Below are 22,475 nucleotides of genomic sequence, written 5' to 3'. Positions count from 1 at the left end.
TTCAAATAAGTTTCAAATGAATTCCAACAAGACAAGTGGCCGAGTGGTCTAAGGCGCTGGGTTCATAGTGTGTCCAAAGCAGTCCGCCGCCGTGAGTTCGAACCCCGCCTCCGCCAAACTTTAATGAAGTAAAATTAAAATTTTACTTAAAAAAATTTCATATTGGGGAAATGTGACTGGCAGAATTTATGTATGGCGTGGAGTGGTGTGACATTATCCCAATAATTTTGTGGGTAAAGGTATATAGGTTGATATAGGTATGTAGGTAGGTACATTCCATTGTCATTGTAAGTAAGTAGGTGTGTGGTAGTTGTTAGACCCCATGCAGTAGGCTACATCAAGCTATTTATATTTTCTCTCAATTATTTTCTACAGTCTTTAAATACCAACATGTCATCTGCAGATGAGAGTTTCTACCGTTGCTACAAAGCCTTGCATCACGTGACTCACGAAGCCATACCATGCGTAGAGTATTCACTGAAGACATGGCATACCAATCAGCAGCAGACATTATCACCCTGTACAGCCCAATGTCCTGCTGGAAAGAAACCCAAACAACAGATGTCATGTTCCAATTGTATAGACTGGGCGAGTGAAATAGAATCTGTCTATTACCAACCAACTTACGGCAAAAAACCTCAACCTCAAAAGACGCAGAAGCAAATCACCTGGCAAAATGTTCATTCATCTGGTTTCGGTAGAACCTATGTTGAAGTTGCCAAAGCATTTGTTCTGCGACTGCCAAAAGTCCCAGCTGCAGCAACTCAATCAACACAGCAAATCCAGCAACAAGCAACTGGGTCAACACAAGCAGTATCATCAAGTTCAACAACAGTTGCGATATCATCGTCAGCAGCAGCATCTGCTACATCGTTATCAACAGCATTAGGAACATCAGGGTCAGCAGCAACATCAGCAGTTATATCGGCTTCTTCCATCCCCTCTTCAACTCCTTCAGTCACCAAGCGATATACCAAGATATCAGACTTTGATTCAGCGAGTTTGCTGATGATAATGGCACACTTCTCAGAATTTCACAAAGGAGACCAAAAAGCTTATGAATTGATTGAAAAGGTGAATGACTTGTAGTTATTGTTATATCAGCCACAGTATCAGCCAACAAGCTGACAATAAATTAATTTCATAACCTATATAATTCTAACATAATTCATAATACTGATTTCTATTACACCACCACCCCACCCCCACTCCACCCACCGACACACCCACACGACGTTATTCTATAACTAATTCCTGGAGCCCCGCTTATGTTTAATTAATTAATTAATTATTCTCCTCCATAATTGTCTTTGAATGCGATTTCAATATATTTTGCTTGGTTTTGATTAAGGAAATAAATATTCATTGTTTCAATCATTAGCTATTCGTATATGTCATCAGCCGATGGTTTAAAAAGTAAATTAGATGATTTAAAAAGGATACTTTGGTGAATCCCAACACTTAGTGTTTCTGAGTTTTAATTTGGATATTTTTACTTGGAAGTAAGCAACGGAACCCGAACGAGCTTCGTTACCTATCTTTCCGAAGCATGTATTTAAGGTCAACTACGATACGGCTCATATCGCATAATGACGAATATCAGATCTGGAAATAGATAATCTTATCGATATTAGTTAGCTTTATTTAATATGTTATTAATAATTTGTTCCTCCTATTTTAATACAGATAAGTTCAATCAGAAATAACCTGTCGCACATGGCTCTTGACTGCAACATGCAAGTGGAGGTGAAAACGGTAACAGAAATCTTTACGACCCTTGAAGATTTTGTGAATTGGCTGGCAAAGATATATCCACATCATTTGAGATCTCAAGATGTTATTGCTCGTCTCAATGAGGTAAGAAAGTTTACTATCAAAATTGGGGCATAACATTTATTTGAACAACTTCATCGTTGAGAGCAACATTTTGAAATATTCGAGAGCGCATGAAATATATGTAGAACTTGGTAGAAGTGATGGCTAGGCGTGTTGTTGGTGTGGCCATAGGAAATGGTAATAGGTATTTCAATATCGTTCTTTATATATTTATTTTGTTTGTTTGTTTGTTTGTTTGTTTTTGGTAGGGGATAGTTGTTTGAAAAAAAGTGAGCTGTTCGGATTAGAATAATTATAATAGAAGCCTATGAGGTAGTTTTAGCAGGCCTCAATTTAAATAGCTAATTGGAGATTGTGGCCCCTTAAAGGGGTACTCTCAAGGATCACTCTAAGTTGGATATTGTAAACATTGTTTTGTATTGTATCTTTAAAAGTAAGGATGATAAGTACATATAAGTATACATTTTCAGAAAGGAAATAATGCAAGGAATCCAACTTGCACAGCAGATTTCTAAAAAAATAGCAGTTTTTGAGAAAAACTCCAAATTTGCATTTCCTTGCCAATTATGTTTTGTCCACCATATCAACTTGCATTAAATTTCCAAATCGATTAAAACTGCATATTTATGTTCTAAAGACACAAAATTAATAACTGTTTTTTTGGGTGGGGTGGGGTATTTTTCTTCAAATTTTGAACTTTTTCTTCGTTTTAAAACTACAGGTCAAATATTATTAAAATATGATTTTGTTCTACAGGTCAAATATTATTAAAATATGATTTTTTTTTTCAATTTGACAAATTTTTCTGATATTTTAAGATATCAAAATAGTACAAGGCCCTACTTCAAAATTTAAGAAACAGTTTCTAGTTTTGTGTCTAAAACTTTTTTGGCATGGAAAATCAAATTTGGCCCTTTTTTCGTCTCGCTAGTGGACAAATTTAAAACAAAATATCATCCCCCGAAACAAATTGTGTGCCCTTATGTTAATAAAAGATTCTTCCGCCCTTGATGAACAAAATGGTTCCATAAGTTATTATTGTGACAGGAGTTATTAAAGTCTTGGTCACAATCATCATTGGATTTATTTTTTTTAAATTGCTTTTTGTTTTTTCCCGGCAAATTTAAAAAGAGAAAACAACAGAGGGCCGAGATTTTAATAAACATCAAAGGGAAGCTTGTGTTTTGCTACATTGAGAATTGAGCTTGAAACGTGTGAAACAAACTAATGTGTCCTATCTATCCTTCCATTTAGATTCAATCAGAACCAGTGACTGATATGATGAAAAGAGACCTTCTACAAAGTCTCTGCGAGGAGTTCAAGCTGATGAAAGACGAGTTACAAGAGCTATCAAAAACCCAACATCAGGTACAAGAAGCCGTTCTGGACGTGACGAGAAACCTAGAGAAGTTGCTCCAGAAAAGTAAAGGCTTTGAAGATGCTAAAGAAAAGATCACAAAGGTGATAGAATACTTAACCGATGAAAGAAAAATATTATCGGTTATAGAGAAAAAGATAGAACACCTGTCATCAGCCAGTGCACAAAATGCCATAAAGATAGAAGAGGTCGATAAAACAACAAAGCATCTTGTTGAAACAACAAAGCAAAAGTTGAAAGTTGTTCAGGAAACTGCCGAAAAGATAGCAGATGTCGATATAGCAGCAAAGCATCTTGAATCTAGAGTGGAAAAAGTTTCGTGTGAAACGAAGGACATCAAGCAACAGTTGAAAATTGTCCAGGATGAAATGGCAGATTCAAAATCCGGTAGGCAATACTTCATTGCATGTATGATTAGGTTTTGTGTTTTGAATATTATTAACACGATTTAGTTGTTTTGTTTCCAAATACATTAACTCTTCCGCTCTCAAGAACAACCTATCGCATAATTCGTTGACATAGAAGATCAAACACAATTGAAGATAGCCGTAGCCTCACACATTTACAGCTCAGAATAAAGCACCCAAATAGACTAAGCAAACTGAAAAGCATCCCGAAGTGAGTGTTGAGTGTATTACTCAAGGCAAAACATTGTTTATTTGTCAGTCAAGTATGAGTATTGTCCCTCAAACCCACACTATTATAGTTTACTTGCATTATTTTGATATTAACAAAACATTTCATTCAAAACTATGACTTGAGTAGCAGTAGTTGATTATTGGAATCATAGTAATAAACATCAACCATGTTTTTTTTATATAATGTATAGATGAAATTCCTTTTGACGTTGAGCACTGCAGAAAACAGCTTATGGAGGACTACAGAGAGTCACGAGGAAAGTTGCCACTGTTTCCAGGTATGCCAGAAGAATTTGCCGACATAGATCAGCTTTATGTTAATCTTGAGCTCGTTAAAACGGGAAAGGTAGAAGGAAATGTATTGCAATCCTATGAAGAGCTTTTTACACTAAAAGACAAAGATAAGAAACTTCTCAAGCGTGTTCTTATCAGGGGAGGGCCAGGGGGTGGGAAAACCACCATTGTATCAAAAATTGCATATGATTGGTGCAGGAGTTACGAACAGAAAGCAAGTTGTCTATCAGAATATAAGTTACTCTTTGCATTAGATTTAAGGGATGTGAGCCCAGGTATGAGTGTTATAGATGCTGTGCAAGACCAATGTTTGCCCTTTGTTTCAAGCCAGGGATTGTTTGATTACATTAGTGCTAATGCGAGTTCCGTTATTTTTCTCCTGGATGGGTATGATGAAGCATCGTGGATTGGATCCAAGTCTGATAAATCTACACTAAAGCCAGATCAGTTCTTAAAGCTTTTACAAAACAAATGGCTCCAAGATAGTCATGTGATAGTTACAACTAGGCCTCACAGAGTATCCACCTATGTCGAAAAATTCGGTGTATACACCCTTGTTCAATTGAGAGAAATGTCTGAATCTCAAATCACGGAATATGTTGCCAAATTCTTTAATGTCCCTCTGGAGTATTTGGATGACGAAGAATTAGAAGAAGAAGATCTTAACTGGTTCTCGAAGAATATCTGCCCTGCCTTTGCAGAAGCGTATTCCATGTTATCGGCTTGTGTAAGAGACAAACCCAAAGAACGATGCATAGCTCATATTCCTATTCTACTCACGATGTTGTGCGTGCTGTGGAAGGAAGAAAAATCTTTACCGTGTAAGATAACGGATGTGTTTGATGCAGCACTATTTTATCTGGCGAAACACAATTGGGTAAAGAATCAAACATCAGACGAACTTCTTGAGGAATCGTTAGATAGAGACTTACAAGAAACACTACAAAGTATCGGAGAAATTGCTTTAAACAACCTGTTGAAAGATGACTTGGAAGGGAAATTAGCGTTCAATGACTCAGAGTTCCACTCACAACCAGATCTTCTTGATAAGGCGGTAATGTTGGGAATAGTTACCAAAGAGCGTGGTAGATCAAAAGCAAAACGCTTCCGAACTCAGCATCATATATCGTTCTTGCACAAAACATTTCAGGAATTTTGTGCTGCCAAGTATCTGGCTACTCTAGAACAATTGGACAGAAAGCAATTCGAAATGTGTTTGAGCAAAATCAACCCATCAAATGTCAGTGATTTAAACCCCATGGTGCAATTTTGTTGCGGTCTTAGCACAGAAGCAGCAACGTACATTTTGCCTTATATTGTCCAGGTCCTGAAGCTAACTAGATTTGATAATCTCATTGGGGATGTGACACTTGATTGTTCAATCGGCGCAACCGGAAATCCATGGACACCGGCTCTGTTGCTCCTTCATGAGTCCCAATCACCGTCCCTACATAGTAATCTACAACCATTATTTGAAATACCGAGCATTTCTCTTACACTTGGAAATAAAAGAGAGCTTCTTGCAGCTCTAGATTACTTTCTTGACTGCAGTATTGGTGCTTCAACTCAAGCCGACAAACACCTTGATGCAATCAGTGTTGTAAATGTCAACATCGAAGAGCTTTCAGATAAACCTGTAGGCCTACAGGTTTGTGGCAAGTTCCTGAAATGTACCACAAATCTGCAGACTCTAACTGTCGCTTTGCCCACTGATTCACTTATAAACCCGTCATTTGATTCCATGGCGGAATCTCTCTGTGATCTACAGTCTTTCAAACAACTTATCTTGCAAGGTCGTTTTCTTGCAAAAAGGTATTCTAATAATCTCCATGCTCTCATTGAGTCTTTAAGTAAAAAGAGGAAGAGTTGCAAGAGCTTGACAGACCTAAAAATTACATTTGAGAGATTATCTGGTTTAATAATTAAGCAATTTCTTTTTGGATTGGATAATCTGAAAAGTTTGCATCTTCATAACGAATCGGGTATGTATTTTGATGCAAACCGAAAAGATCAGCCTGAATCAGCCCGCCATTCGAATTCTAAGATTTTACAGTCACTGAAGCACCTAACTCTGTGTGGAACGGGTGATTTCACTGCTCTTATCGTTAATTTAAGCGCTCATGAAAATACATGCCGTAATCTAAGAAGTCTGACGATCTCATCCACGGTCTCTGATATCTCCCCCATGAGGCGATTCCTATCTCAACTAGTAAATCTGAGAAATGTCTCGCTACGACGAGAAACATCTACGAAACTAGAAGATCAAGAAAACGTTGCTGCTAGTCAATTGCTAAATTGTCTAGTTTCTAAGAAATTGCGGAGTATTTGTATTGCCCACTATCACGTCCCTGGCAAAAGTCTACGCCCCTTACTGCCCAAGCTGTTGACGTTGCATTGTGAATACTTAGATGGCAATGCATCTGAGGAATTGTTATCAGTGCTGTATGAAACAAGCAGGAAACGGTTTTCAGAGTTTAGCTCAGGAAGATCTCAGTCACCACTGCAGTGTAAACAGTTGAGGCTGCATCATTTGAGTGTGAAATCAGTAAGGTTGTTAGCCAAAGCCTTCAGATACATGCCTCGCCTTGCTGTGTTGAATCTGAGTAATTCAGGAATTTCAGAGGCAAATTTCAAAATCATAGCAATTGCTTTGCCTACTTTGAAAAGCCTAAACGAATTGAATTTCTCAAACAATTCGGTAAAAGAAGCATCCGCCCTTGTTGCCAAAGGCATTGCACAACTGCCACGACTTGAAAAGCTACTTCTGCGCAGTTTCTTCAATGATGAAGGCATGCGCGAATTGAGTAGCTCCTTGCACCATCTTCCCAAGCTGAAACTTTTAAAACTCAACTATAATCCTGCTTCATCAGCTATGCCATTGATTTCATCAGCTCTTCAAAAATTCAAGTGCATAGAGGAATTGAACCTCAGAAACACTGGCTTAAGTGATGAAGGCCTCATTTGCTTGCCTTTCCAACACATGCCAAACTTGGTCTTATTAGACATCGGTGGTGAAAGTTATGCTGAAAAATTGAGAATCGAGAAAACTTTTTTTGTTGATGTTGATTATGATTCTGCTTTTTTCGGGAACCATAGTAACAATCAAATATACACACCAGAGGGTTTGAGAGCTGTTTTCACGAATCTGTATCATTTACAGAAATTAACCTGTCTGAAAATAATGTATGATGAGAGCTGGATCAAGGAGAACGATTTCTGGCAGCGTTGTTACAAGCAATGTCTTTCTGATTGCGAAGACTTTGTAGAAACGTTAGTATTAGAACGAAAGCAAATAGAATCAGTAAGTGATTTTGTTCGCAATGGGTCAGCACAATAATTCATGGATATTGGGCCTTTGCAAAAATACTCACGGTTTCTGTTGTTTGATCTCCTATTGTAACTCCTAATGTTTGGTTGGCTAGTCCCATCTCCCATTGATAGGAGCGTGAGAAAGTGTGAAAACCTGATTTTTGAAGGTGAGAAACAGATCAGCCTAGGTTAATTCGCTTCTGTTTGTTTGAAGCAAATTCATTTGAATTTAAAGCCTTTTAATAGGTTAGATGCTACATCTACATCTACAAAATACTCAATAACGTTGCAAAAAGCGATATCTAATTGAGATAGGAATGATGGATTTGGATGAACAAAACACATACAAAAAAGAAAGAAAATGGGTTACTTCATAATGTGGTCGGAAATAGCGGTCTTGAAACTTTCAGTGCTGGTTATGTTGAGGATATTTGAAGGGAGGTCGTTCCAGTCCTGTATTGTACGAGGATAAAAGCTGTATTTATAAACGTTACTGTTGGTTTTGACAACTCTGAATTTGGCAGGATGGTATTGCCTTGTGATTTTCATTGATTGGCGATTAATATAATCCGGTATGGGTATGGCAATGGTTTCATTTTGTATCTTAAACATGGTGGTTAAACGAGATTGCTTTCTACGTTGTTCCAGTGTTGGCCATTTTAATTTTTTGAGAATTTCTGTCATGGAACCCTTGGCTCTACTGTAATTTTTGGTGACGAACCGAGCAGCCCTGTGCTGTATCATTTCCAATCTTTGGACATCTGTTGTATGTGGGTCCCACACAGCACAGGCAAACTCTGAGGTCTTACAAGGGCGAAGTAGAGTTGCTCCTTAACTTTCTGCGGGCATCGCCAACGGTTCCTACGAACAAACCAGAGAGCCTTATTTGCTTTGGCAATTATATTATTCAGGTGGAAAGTCCATTTAAGATTATGAGATATTTCAACACCTAGATAGGGATGATGAGGGACTTGTTCCAGTTGATCATTACACATGTTGTACGATTTGATTAGTGGGTGCTTTTTGGTTGTAATCCTGACAGTTTTGCATTTGGCGGTATTAAATTTCATTTGCCATTTTGCGGCCCAGGTACAAAGAGAGGAAAGATCCTTCTGGAGAATTTCTGTATCTTGGGGTGATTGAATAACTCGGTATAAGAGACAATCGTCTGCAAATAATCTTATCCTGGTAAAACTGTCAATATGGTCTGCTATGTCATTAATGTAAATGAGAAAGTGATGCAACCAATTACGAAAAAAGAAATCAATACATTGTATAATTGAAAAGTTCAAGCAGGAAAAGTGTTGAAGTGGATGACTTAATGAAATCATAAAAAGCCCCATCATGTAACCTCCCGCCTTACCCTTATTATGAGAGTAAATAAACAAATTCAAAGTAATTATCACAGAGAACAATCAGGTGGATAATTATGATTAAAATGACACACTATTTTTGCCATAATTTCAAAAAAGCAGGAAAAGGGGGGTTCTGTGTGTTGGAGGAACCATACTTTCAAGTGAAGATAGGTCAGTTTCATGTATTTATGTAAAAAAAAAAAAAAAAAGCGCAGTGATTTATAGTGCGCTACGCACAGGCACAACGCCTAGACGTTGATCCACAAGCCTCAGCACACTTTACAGGTTGTCGCTGACCACTACGGCCCCATATCATTCCATAAATCATTCAACAACAAATCAGGGACTTTGCTGCTTCAAGAGCGCACACCCTAGGCATTCCACAAATAACCATCGCAACCAGGATCAGCTCCCCGAGTTTCGTACGGGTTACAACGAGACAAATTAGCAGTGAGTTCCTTGTCCAGGGGAGAATTTCAAGCTAACTCAACTTTTCCACGTGAGCGTACTAGGCACCGCCAGGGTTCGAACCAGCAACCTCTCGCACTTATCGATTGAGCTAACTTGACTATACATCCAAAATAAAGTGCCAAATGCAAAGTACCATGATATGACATCAAAAATAATATAATATTCCCAATTTTACATTTATATAGGGTATACTATACAGTCAGTCTAATATTCTGCAATTTAAAGGTAGATCTCGTAAAATTTCTTACTGGAATAGCTATAAATGGGAGTCATTTCATTTGCTTTCTGTTGAATAACTCTCCACCAAAAATATGCAAAATATCACAATCTGATCTTGAAAAATAACAGGGAAATGTAAACAAACCAATAAAGGGATGAATAAGGAAATAAAATGGGCATGCTACTATTCCCTGTCAATGACTTGTAGCTTAAAAAACTAATTAGCTTTAAAAAGCCAATTAGCTGTAAAAAGCCAATTAGCTACTAGCTAAACTAATTGGGTTTGTGCTGTTTATTGGAACCACATTTTCAAGCGAAATTACATATATGCCTACTTATTTATGTACATGTAAAACTTGTTAAATAAAGATTCAAATGCAATATCACATGATACGACATGAGAAATCCCACAATGTTTCTTAAGGAATTTTAGATATTACGTTCATAGGGTAGCCTCAGTAAAATATTCTAACTGGAATAGCTGTCAAAGTGACGTAATAATCGGACTACCACAGTAATAGATAAACACAATTTTTGACTATATCGCCCTGCACTTCAACGTTCACGCGGTACCTATGCATTGAACCATATCATGCTGATCACTCGCACATGTAAGATAAGTATCTTTGAAAAGAGCGGTATTGTATTCAATCTATGATTGCAGACATACACAGGTGATGAGTGCAACCTGCTTGTACTGCAGGGCGATATAGTCAAAATTGTATTCATCTATTACTATGGTAATTAATCAGATTTATTACGTTACTTCGACAGCGAATGAGAATCATATTACTTGCTTCTGCTGATTAACTCTCTACCAAAATTAGGCAATTATTATAATATGACCTTGCCATTTAAAAAGAATATGGGGAAAACCAAAGAAGAAATAAAAAGAAAGAGAACAAGAACAGAATGAATATAGAAATATGTATTTGAATACATGAATACAAACCCACCCAAGTCCATGGGAAGTGATTTTGAGAGAAAAACCTGTGTATCATTTTAATTCCTTAAGTTAGATTTACCTGGTCAATATGGTAAGTTTTACGTGCAAATGAGTGGATTAAACTGTATAAAGTATGACGATTAGCATTTCAGGGACTTTGTAGGGTTCATTTTAAATTTTGGACTTGGGTGGTTTTTTGAATCATATACAAAGACAACAACGTTGGAATGAGATAACCACTAGTAAGATAATACAAAATAAAGCACACAGGTATGTATAATGTTGATAAGCATTCTGCTATGTAATATAAACCACACACATTCCTTTATTAAACCCATTTTTTCTTCAAAAGTCACTCTCCAGCAATGAAGGTGTTGCAAGTGGACTTTTATATATACATACTGGATTTCAATCAATGTGTTACAAGACTCAATTCACGGAATTGGGTGGTTCTTTCATACATGCTATTTCTCACATGCTCAATAGACACAGATGATGAATTTGAGTTGTTCTTTCATACATATGACAGGCCTATGTATAGCAACAATTTCCCATGCTTAACTCAATTTGGCCAACGTATGGACTTGGGTGGGTTTTGTATTCATATATTCAATTGATTGTCACTGCTCTACTTTTCAACAACATAAAGCCAAAACAGTAAACTACCTCGACTTATTTTACTATTTTACTTCAATAAGAATGATACCGGTATTCAAATATTCTCTATTTTTATGTATGTATACGTATATTTTAGAAGTTTGCAAACAAGACACACTTAGAGATTGTATAAATCCTTTTTGACATCAACCGTAAAATGGGGTAACTTTGGGCACTTTTTAGAGTTTTTAAATCACTGCTTCCAAACAAAAACAAAAACAAAACAAAAACAAGGAAGGTTTTATTTCAAACTCTAATGGTGACCCGCAGGTCAAATTGCTAGAATTGTTCATTAAACACACCTAAACAGACACAATGCAATTTCCAGGCAGCAGCTTAATCAGCGCCAATATTGCAACATTGAAACAAACAACTATACAAACATCCAATCCAATCCAACCCCATCCCCCAGTAGGCAATGAAGATAAAGTGCCTTGCCCAAGGACATAACACGTTAGCACGAGCGGGGCTCGAACTCGCAACCTATGGATTATGAGTCGGGCGCCTTATCCACTCGGCCACACGTGCTCACACGTATTACATTTCATGAAGGAAAAAAAATTGATCTTCGCTGTATATGGGTAAGTTTACTCGGGCAAGTTGTTGTTTTTTTAAGACATTTAACCCCTTACAAAATTAATCAAGCACACATCCTTGCTCACAAATATCGAATTTTATTTTTTCTGAAAAAAATGTAAAAAAATGCTAATTTTTTCGTAAATTTCGAGTAAATTGGACATGAGCGACTATTATTTCTTCCAAATATATTTTTTAACAAATTGACACCAAAACAATATTGCTGTACGAAAATATGACCATTTAAAAAATATATTTGACCGACCAATGTTACCCAGCTGACCGAAGTTACCCCATTTTACGGTACTTTATTAAACAATATTAAACAGTTTTACCGTAATAACTCGATAGTTAGCATATATATGCTTACTATTGAGCGCTTTTAAAACATGCAAACATGAAGAGCCCATCCACAAAAGTGCAAATCATCGATACACATAGTTATATACGAACTGCAAAATGTGTCTTAACCCCATTAGCTCAAATGGTAAAGCACCGGATTTTGGTGCAATTTCGTGTCTTCAAAGCGCTCGATAGTAAGCACATTATGCTATAACTATCGAGTTTAACGGTATTCGACAAAAGGTGGGTTTAAGGCTGTTTCTAACTTATATGTTTGTAAACATTATTATTCGTTATCATTTCTATTATATTGAGTCACACTATTTAGAGGTTTATAACTGCGCATCGGTTATTTGGAGGGACATTGTGAAAAATCTAAACATTTTGACTTTGGAACGGAGGGATATTCCGAGGTCCAAAGCAAAATGTTTAGATTTTTCACAATGCCCGACATATTACCGATGCAAAGTTATTAACCTCATTCATAACCGTCACTTTAATCTCTTCACTTTACAAAATAACACAAAATTTTGCTCAAAAGTTTGTAAAAATAGATGATTTTTACATCTTCCCTTTCCAAAAATCGATCAGGCTAAAACAGGACGACCAATAACAAAAGTGCGTATCACAATCTGTGCAAATATGGTAGCGCGCAATCCAAATACGGCAGCCAGCGCGCGCGCAGTTTGTTCGACGCACAACAACACGCAAACGCCGGTCAATTGTGTGCGCCATTGGAACAATTACGCATTTTGCGGTCAATTGTGAGATATTAATGACCTCGATTTGCGTTCGCGTTTTCACAAATAACTAAATGTAATTGGATCGCACGCATCGCGTTTATTAATGAGGTTATGAATTAGACAATAATAACTGCGCACCATCTATTTTCAGGTCTGTTGTTTGAAATCGGAGGGTTTTGTTTTGGGCTGAGGTATTTTTCCGAGGGAGCGGTAGCTCCCGAGGAAAAATACCGACAATTTCACACAATGACCTCAAAATAGATGGTGCAAAGTTATTATTGTCATTCATTACCGTCGTATCTAATATTTTGAACAAATCAAAATGGCATTTTATGTTATTTTATGCCATAAAACGCTGTTAAATATAACCAGTTTAATCATTGTTGTAACCTACCCTACAAAAAAATCAACCAGGCGAATATAACATTCGCGCCGACAACAAGAGCTACCAATCACAGAATCGCGACGGCATCGCGTAGGCGTGTGCGTTGCCATAACGCGTAGCTTATACACGCACGCGCGCGCAGAAGTCATTGTTGCGAGTCCGGAGTCATTGTGAGTTATTAATGACCTCGCAATTAGTGCGCAGTCAAGCAATCAATTTCTTTTGATTGGATTACAGGCTTCGCATATATTAATGAGGTTATGAATAAAATGTAAGTGTATATTTGATATGATTAAGTATAATGATGTGATATGTATTTAGAATAAAGGATATGATAATATAATATTATGTTGATAATATGCGTGTTGTGAAACGTGAATTAATGGTTCGGGTACTTGTCTTTGGTGCATGTGATCCCGTGTTTAATTCCAGGTGGGAGAACGTGAATTAATGGTTCGGGTACTTGCCTTTGGTGCACGTGGTCTCGGGTCTAATTCCAGATGGGAGAACGTGAATTAATGGTTCGGTTACTAGCCATTGGTGCACGTGGTCCCATGTTTAATTCCAGGTGGGAGAGCGTGAATTAATGGTTCGGGTACTTGCCTTTGGTGCATGTGGCGCCGGGTTTAATTCCAGGTGGGAGAACGTGAATTATTTATTGGCTCTCCCGCCTTGCACAAATGGTTATGACACTGGGTACTTTAAATCATCTTTTTCATACAGTGCGGTTGAGGTTTGGAATAAAATGATGTAAGAAGTTCAATAAATGTGCAGACTTTCAAGCAAAGATTCAAGTCTTAAAAGAAATGAGCATGTACTTGTTAATGATGTATTTCTATTTTATTTTGAAAATTGTATATATTTCTGTATTTTAATTTTGTATCTAATAGTTGTATATTTTATATAAATTGCATGTTGAAAATTGTTGCCTTTTAATGTTATGTAAATGTATTGCATGGTCCCATGTAAGACCAGCTATCGGCTGAATTGGGCTACCCTGGATAAATATGAATAAAATAAATAAATTAATTAATTAATTAATGGTTCGGGTACTTTGGTGAATGTGGTCCTGGGTTTAATTCCAGGTGGGAGAACGTGAATTAATGGTACGGGTACTTGTCTTTGGTGAATGTGGTCCCGGGTTTAATTCCAGGTGGGAGAGCGTGAATTAATGGTTCGGGTACTTGCCTTTGATGCACGTGGTCTCGGGTCTAATTCCAGATGGGAGAACGTGAATTAATGGTTCGGTTACTAGCCATTGGTGCACGTGGTCCCAGGTTTAATTCCAGGTGGGAGAGCGTGAATTAATGGTTCGGGTACTTGCCTTTGGTGCATGTGGTCCTGGGTTTAATTCCAGGTGGGAGAGCGTGAATTACTTAGTAATGGTTCGGGTACTAGCCTTTGGTGAATGTGGTCCCGGGTTTAAATCCAGGTGGGAGAACGTGAATTAATGGTTCGGGTACTTGCCTTTGGTGTATGTGGCCCGGGTTTAATTCACAAAATTGCAACTTTTCGCGCGCTTCCCGCTCATTGGTCCCCCTAAAGTCATCATGGAAAGGGGCATCAGGAAACTTGAAAATTGTGCCCCATTGGAAATTTTACCCAGTACGTGCACGGATAAGTTTTTGTAAGTAACAACATTTGTCTTATGCTGTGGGTCGCGCCATATGTTTCTTATGCAATTTGGATCAAGAGGGAAAAGGCCTAGTCTAAGCAGTAATTGGATGCAATCCCTTAAAAACATTTTTCAATTATAGTATGAATCGCTGTACCCGTTTTATTTTTTAAAGGTGGTTGGTCCGAAACACAATGTTGTTTGCTACACATATTTCACATCAGGACCCATCACCCCAACATTGTTAATCCAAATTTCGAGTTAAACTGCTCCAGAAAAATGTATCACAGTGCCATTTGAACAGGACACGACTTTCACACGACATTTTTTGTTCATAACCGCGTAAGCGAAACACATTTCGGACCTAAAATTGCACTTGGGTTATAAGAAATATAATTATGAGCTTTCACCAGCATACCAAAATCTGCATTTTGATGGGGAATGAGGTTGTCAATCGGGCAATACACCTTATGTATCTGCTTATGTATTGTTCACTTATGAAATATTTGTGTAACTTTTTATTTTGTATGTTCTTTGCAATAAACCTTAATACAAAAAAATGTTATCTATCCAAGTTAAGCACATTTTTATCATCTTGATAAACATGAATTGAGAGAAGACTTGGGAATTACTTTTTAATAGAAGTATTGAAATATAAGTATGGTGGTTTTAGCCTCATACAACAGGTGTCACAACATTTTCAAGGCAATACTGAATAATGTATGTATGATATATCAAACATGAACTGTTTTGCCTTACAGAACTGCAACTGAACTTATACTACATCCCTGAGCGATAGCGATTGGTTTCTAGCCAGTGAGATAGCTCGCATTTTGAAGGGAAAAGCGCGCTACCTCATTGGTCAAATACCAATCGCTCGTCGCTCAGCGATGGAGTATAAATTCGGGTAATGTTTGTGTAGATTAATAATGTGGTATGGCGTGGAATAAAGGCGATTTGTTGTGAAGAAAATGCATCATTATTATACGTTTGATTCGTGTTAATTTGCTGGTTTTGTTTTAGTAGCTTTTATAAAGTGGAAAGGTGGGTACGTGGAACCGATATATCCGGATCAGTTCGAGGGCACTGCTAATTCAAAGACGTCTCTGATATCAAATACTCTTGAAGCGTCATGTCACATAACAGTGTCATATTTCAGAGACGTCTCATAAATCACATACTCCCTAGTTTCAAAACCCAGTCGCAAACGATATAAATAATTTTGATGAACGTGGCAGCGCAGTGGGAATAATTTTGTGTATAGGACTTATCAGGGTTGTAGCTAGCCCAAGTTGAGCATGTTGAGTGCCTCCTAATTTTACTATCCAATTCATGAATTGGATAGTAAAATTGGGATTTTTTTTTACTTCAAACATTTGATTTTGGCCATTGCAATCTAAGTGTGTTCTGGTACCATTTGTCAGAATTTGCACAGATAGATATAATTTTTGCACAGGTAGATATTTGCTAAACATAGGAAAGCTTATTCTAATACACTCAGCTTCGTTCCGATGTGCTGCATCGAGTGCCAAAATATCAACAAAGCTCGACGTATGTGATATCACAGACCCCCGTATGTGAAATCACTGACCCGTCTTTGAAATCAGAGACGTCCGGTTATTACGAGTGCCCCCGAACTGGGATAGCTCTGTTTTCACTTCCCTGCCCGTTCTTTGGCAATATCCTGGGCTAGATAGGTCCCACGTTATATTGGTAAAAACTAAGTTACGTCATGTTGAAGCTACTGTGAAATAATTAAAAAAAACGTTGATTGTACAGAAACGCAGAAACATTTTCAGGCAGTTGCGCAAATGTGTAACTAAGTTACACAACGTTGCACAAAAATACCAGTGCACTTTGGTTATATTTATAAATGCGCTTTTATAAATACGCACGTGACCACCTCCGCGCTGCCATAACAGCTTGTAGATAGTAAGTCTTGAAGTGACTTCTACATAGCGGGTGGTCTTCCTATACATTTGAATGCAAATGCGGAACAACAGGAGGTTACTGTGCAGCAAAATTGTCTATTTTGTTCAACTTTGTGATTATATTGTAAACGTTTCCCTCGTTGAATATCCGAAGTTGAATATCCGAAGTCCGAATCGCAATTGTGAGCCCATTAAAAACCGATCCGGACCGAGCCGAGTTCAAGTCTTGTTTCTTTCCCTCTTATTCTTTCTTTCCCATTCTTAACAATATATACATTACAGTTTACAATATTGTTCTGTTTCTAAACAAATGCACACAATCAAACAGCAACAACGTTTCTATCTTTTATATCTTTATTTAACTTAATCATTAATTACATGTAATATTTGATACATATGCATATTTTTTACGTATTTTCGTTCTTTCCTCCATTGTTTCTATATTTCTTTCCATTTTGAGACCAACCTTAGTGAGGTCATATTTACAAAATTTGTAAGATGTCTTCAAACTTTATTACTGAAACGTACATTTGATGCTTATTTTACTTAGTTTATATACTAGTATCTTGCTTCCACAATATACCTTCGTTTCCCATTCTTGTTCCTCGAATTCCGTGTTTTTCATTTTATACATTTAGAAATATTACACGTTACAATGAATGTGCCCCTACATTTTGTTTTGTTTTTAAACATTTGTTATATTGTAGGTTATGTAACTTTTCTTTTGCGGTTCTTTTTCCAGTTTTTTCCCCTTTGGAGACCAATTTTTGTGAAGTCATGCTACAATGTACAGGGGTGAATACGTATGTGTCTTCAGACAAGCTTAATTTAAACATACTAGTATCTTGTAGTTTACATCTAACATAATTTAAGATATACATTAGATATTTGCTTTTTTCTTCTTCTCCTACCTTCCCTTTTTTCCATTTTAGACAATGATTAGCAAAGCCTTCCGTATTTCACACATATATCTGTTTTAATAGTTAACATGTATACATGTATTATATTTTTGAATAATATTGTTATGTTTTCAACATATTATATAGGCCTATACAATAATTATCAAACACTGTCAACACAAAAATATATTTTATATTTTACACTTTGCTGTATCATGGTATACATTGGGCTATTCCACTTACATATAGAAAAGCTACTTCGAATATATTTATAAAAACGTATTTTATAAATATGCACGTGACCCACTGGGCACAATTTACCAAGACCAGTAAGCGTGACCAAATCCTTATGGCATTGACATGCATAGGAACTCTTTATCAATATCATCAAATTTGAAGTATTAATTGAATAGCAAAATCATTACACATGAGGGAGTCCGGATTTGTAATATTTTGAAAGTATTTCAAAAAGTATGACCAAAATATGTATCGACGGAATCGTTTACAATATATGTATAAAATTGAAAACAAAACAATAGACAAGTTAGCTGCATAGTAGTCTCGTGTTGTTTACCGCCTTTGCATTCAAATGTACAGGAAGACCACCCGCTATTATGATGTCACTACAAACTGTTATATGACAGTGATGAGGTGGTCACGTGCGTATTTATAACTTGTATTATAAATATAGTCGAAGCATACCGTTGAAACAAATACTAAAAATAAATCAATAAAAATGCGTAAGAAATACGAGTAAAACACGAGTATATTGACACTGGTTAATATAAAGCCTGACTTAATGTATTTTTGCAGAACGGCGCCTGGTTTTGTGCGGCAGCGGCGGTGGCTCGCCGCCCCCTCTATTGACAATTCCTGGATCCGCCCCTGCATATGTCTCTAGAATGCCTAATTATCGCGGTATAGGCCAAAATAGCCTAAAGGGTAAAAACAGAATTCTACAATGGTACAATTTTCAAAATGCCACTACAATAGACACTATAGACACTCTAGTAACATGTACTAACATGCAAATTATTTCATAATTTATTATTGTACTAAACTAGAATATATTAGAAATACTTTTAAACCCACAACGATGCAAACAATTCTAATAGATAACATTATGTATATTTAACAATATGGTTTTCTTCCTTCCTTCTTTTCGTCTATATTCACAGTCATGTTAGTTATATTCAAAACACATGAATAATTGCTCTGTTTATACATACAATAGAGGTTATCAAATGTGCAGAAATACTCAATTTAAACTGCCACATACAAAACACATTTGTGCATTTTGAACAATTATAATAGTCTTTCGTTTTTCTTTGTTTCTGTCCATCCTTCCAACCCTTTTTAATTAATTCTATGTTTTTTATTTTTTTCATTATTCTCTCTTTGATCTTTCCATTCTCGTTTATACTTTCTTTGATATTTTGCCCTTATTTCTGTCATTCCAAGGCTTTGCCTGTTTTTACACAGGTGAGCTAATGACATTTTTGGTCTTTGGTGCGACAGAACCACTAACAGTGGCCGTATGTTCAGATTGCTGAACAGTTGGTGTGTTATGAGAAGCGGATGGCTTTAAGCTGATTGGAATTACTTTGTTTTCTGTGTATTTCTTTCTATAATTAGAAATAACCTCCCCAATGGTATACAAATATGGATTAATAGCAGAATTAATAGGCAGAACAAAGGTCACACACCAAGCATAAACAGAAGGGGGTAGAATAATCACCTTTGTTTGTACCAAGACTCCAAGAACTATGATTGGAAACCAACAGAAGAAATCTGTGGCAACTATAGCCGTTACTTTTATGGTTAGCTTAATCTGTTCATCCATGTCATCATGAGGAAGGCCTGCAGGCTTAGCAGATTTTCTAACAGCTCTCACTATCTCAATATAGCAACCAAGTATCACAAGATAGCACGCACAATTCAAACCCAGGAAAACTGCGGTTGAGAAGTACAAACCATCCGCCAGAGAATCAAATTCAGTAATTCCTTTAGTATAGCCGGGATTAACCCCAGTATCTTTACGTGCACTCAAAAACTGTGGAGCTTCATCGCTACTTACAAAGCGAGATACCGTGGTGTATTTCTTAGTCAGAGCAAGTGGAAGGCCTATACACACGTGCGAGTTATCATAAAATTTGAAATTCGTTCCAGCTAAGACAGATGGAACTATGCTTAAAGCAAGTGAAACCACCCAAGTCAGAATTGATAGGGTGATTACTGACTTTTCCGTGATCTTTCTTGTGGAATAAGGAAATCTGATGCATATAAACCTGTCTATGCTAATAAGAGTCACAAAAAACACAGAGGCTTCACTGGCTGTTATTGACAAAGCTCCAGCAATTCTGCAAGTTACACCAGATCTCCAAGTTTCCGATTGCATTGGAAAATGGTTCCCAAAGTAGATATCAGCAGATGCAATGCTTAACATATAGAGACCCATCAAAAAATCCGACATCGCAAGATTGCTCAACAATAAAGAATTCACTTTATTTGCTGTGGTCCCTCTATTTCTCCAGAACAAAACAAAACTGTTTCCACAAAAAGCATTCACCGCAATAAGCCACATAAGAACAACCAATGCCTTATCAGAAAGCAACCGATCGCATGTAAGATACGGTGATCTCGCATCCCTTGCTGAACAAATAACATCACTGGGAACATAACACTCACATACCTCATGCTGACTAACACTTATGTGTGAAAACTTTGGCAGGGATGAAAAGCTATCACGACGAATCCATGTCAACGGATTATTGAACAAATCTAAAGCAAATGAATGAGTTAGAATCTCATCACTTAATATTTCATGTATTCTATTACTAGTCAAATCAACGAACAAAAGGTTGACTGTATCCTGGTAAATGCCTGTGTCTAACTGTGTTAAATGGTTATTGCTGAGGTACACACTTTGTATTTTCTGTACGCCCTGAAATACGCCCTTATCTAAGGTTGTCAATTGGTTGTACTCTGCATATAAAAACTCTAAGTTGAACAAACCGTCAAAGACACCATTGTTTAATTCCATCAAACTGTTCTTCGAAATATTGAGTTCAAGCAAGTTATGTAAATCACGAAAAAGTCCTGGATTTAAAGCTACTAATTCATTCATATGGGTAAGTGCAAGTGAATTCAGATACTGCATGTAACTATTGTTTAATATTCTTGGTAGCAAATTCACATTATTAATTCCAAATTCAAGATAAGTTAGACTTTTTAATGTATTTAATGTGTTCCAATGCAGTGATCTATTATCACCAGGGAGCTGACTGAAATAAAATGAAAAATGATTCAAATGGACCAACTTTTGAATCGCATTTTCTGGTAGAAGCACTTCTTTCATCATGGTGTTAAACAGGTACAGATATGAGAGGTCTTCTAAATCTAATTTTCTCAGATCCAATTGTACGATTTGATTATGACCGAGGTCTAACTTGTACAAACGCAAGTCCTGAAAAAGCTCATCGGGTACAGTAATCAACTTATTGCCGTCAACGTAGAGGTTACGCATTGAGATTGGAAACACTCCTGCATTCAATTGTGTTATCTGATTGGAACTCAGATCTAAAAGTTCCAAAATGGTCAAGTCCTGAAAAATCCCCTCTGTTAACGTAGTCAACATATTGCCATCAAGATACAGATCATATAGCTCATTCAAATTTTGAAATACTCCCGAATTTAGTTGATTAATTCGATTGGAACCAAGGTCTAAAACTAACAATTCAGTCAAATTCTGAAATATGCCGTTTGATAAAGAACCCAACATATTACCACGAAGGCCCAAGTCTGTTAAACCTAATTGACTCAATCCTTGAAACCATCCCGCATTCAACATATTTATCTGATTAAAACCAAGGATCAATTGGTCCAAATTGGTCAACTCCTGAAAAATACCCTCTGGTAAATCATGCAACATATTGTCATAAAGATATAGCTGGTTTACCTTACTTAAGCCTTGAAACAACATTGGGTTCAATTGGGTTATCTGATTAGAACTAAGGTCCAAAAGGACCAAATTGGTAAAATTCTGAAATATTTCTTCTGATAAAACTCTCAAAATATTGACACCAAGATATAGCTCAGTTACCTTACTCAAGTCTTGAAACCATCCGTCATTTAATTCGGTTATCTGATTTGATCCCAGTAAAAAACGTTTCAAAGAAGATAAACTTTGAAATATCCCATCCGGAAAAATACTGAACATATTGTTGTAAAGGTCCAGTTCTGTTAGATCCCTCAAGCCATGAAATATTCCTGATGTTAACTTGGTTAGCTGATTGAAAGCTAAATTGAGTGTCTGAATACGTTCTAAACCATGAAAACTTCTGTCCTTTATTTCTACTAAGTTATTGTATTTAAGATTTAAGTTATCTACGTCTATAGGATATACAATCAAATCCCTGTGGTTCTGAGACACATCATGGTCATGACACTGATAGGTAACTTCTCTGGGACCAAGTATTGTAGCACAATTGGTAGTCTGGAACCTAATTGTACACCCGTGAGCATTCTCAATCTTACTACATGTTAGTTTATTCCCATACCCTTGTACATACTTACAGGTGGAACTCCGACTTACTTTAATATCCATAGTACTTTGATCAACTTCTGGACATTGCTGCATTGTACCATCTGCTATTCTGTCATTGATGAACACACTGAAAGCACCTTGCAGTGTTATTGTGACACTTCTTTCAGTTATAATAGCATTACACTGCTTAGAAAGATCATTAAAACCTACATACTTATTTGCGCAGTTACCAAGGTCCCCAATGCGTTCAATGTACAGAAATGTAGGAGAGTCAATCACTACCGGTCCATTTATCTGCAATTCGATATTAGCTCCTTGAAGTGATGTTGCTTGAT

General features: G+C 36.8%; 1 protein-coding gene across 1 annotated transcript; it reads left to right on the top strand.

The window, feature by feature from the left end:
- Positions 1 to 390: 390 nt before the first annotated feature.
- LOC140149614 (uncharacterized) lies at positions 391 to 7,483 on the top strand. Its single transcript, XM_072171694.1, has 4 exons — positions 391 to 1,074; positions 1,687 to 1,857; positions 3,091 to 3,601; positions 4,044 to 7,483. Exons 1-4 carry the CDS (start codon positions 391 to 393, stop codon positions 7,481 to 7,483), a joined length of 4,806 nt encoding a protein of 1,601 aa, XP_072027795.1.
- Positions 7,484 to 22,475: the final 14,992 nt, after the last annotated feature.

Source organism: Amphiura filiformis, chromosome 4 (assembly GCF_039555335.1).
Source record: "Amphiura filiformis chromosome 4, Afil_fr2py, whole genome shotgun sequence".
Taxonomy (NCBI): Eukaryota; Metazoa; Echinodermata; class Ophiuroidea; order Amphilepidida; family Amphiuridae; genus Amphiura; species Amphiura filiformis.
Note: the sequence above shows the minus strand (reverse complement) of the source record. Positions and strands in the feature narration are given on the sequence as shown.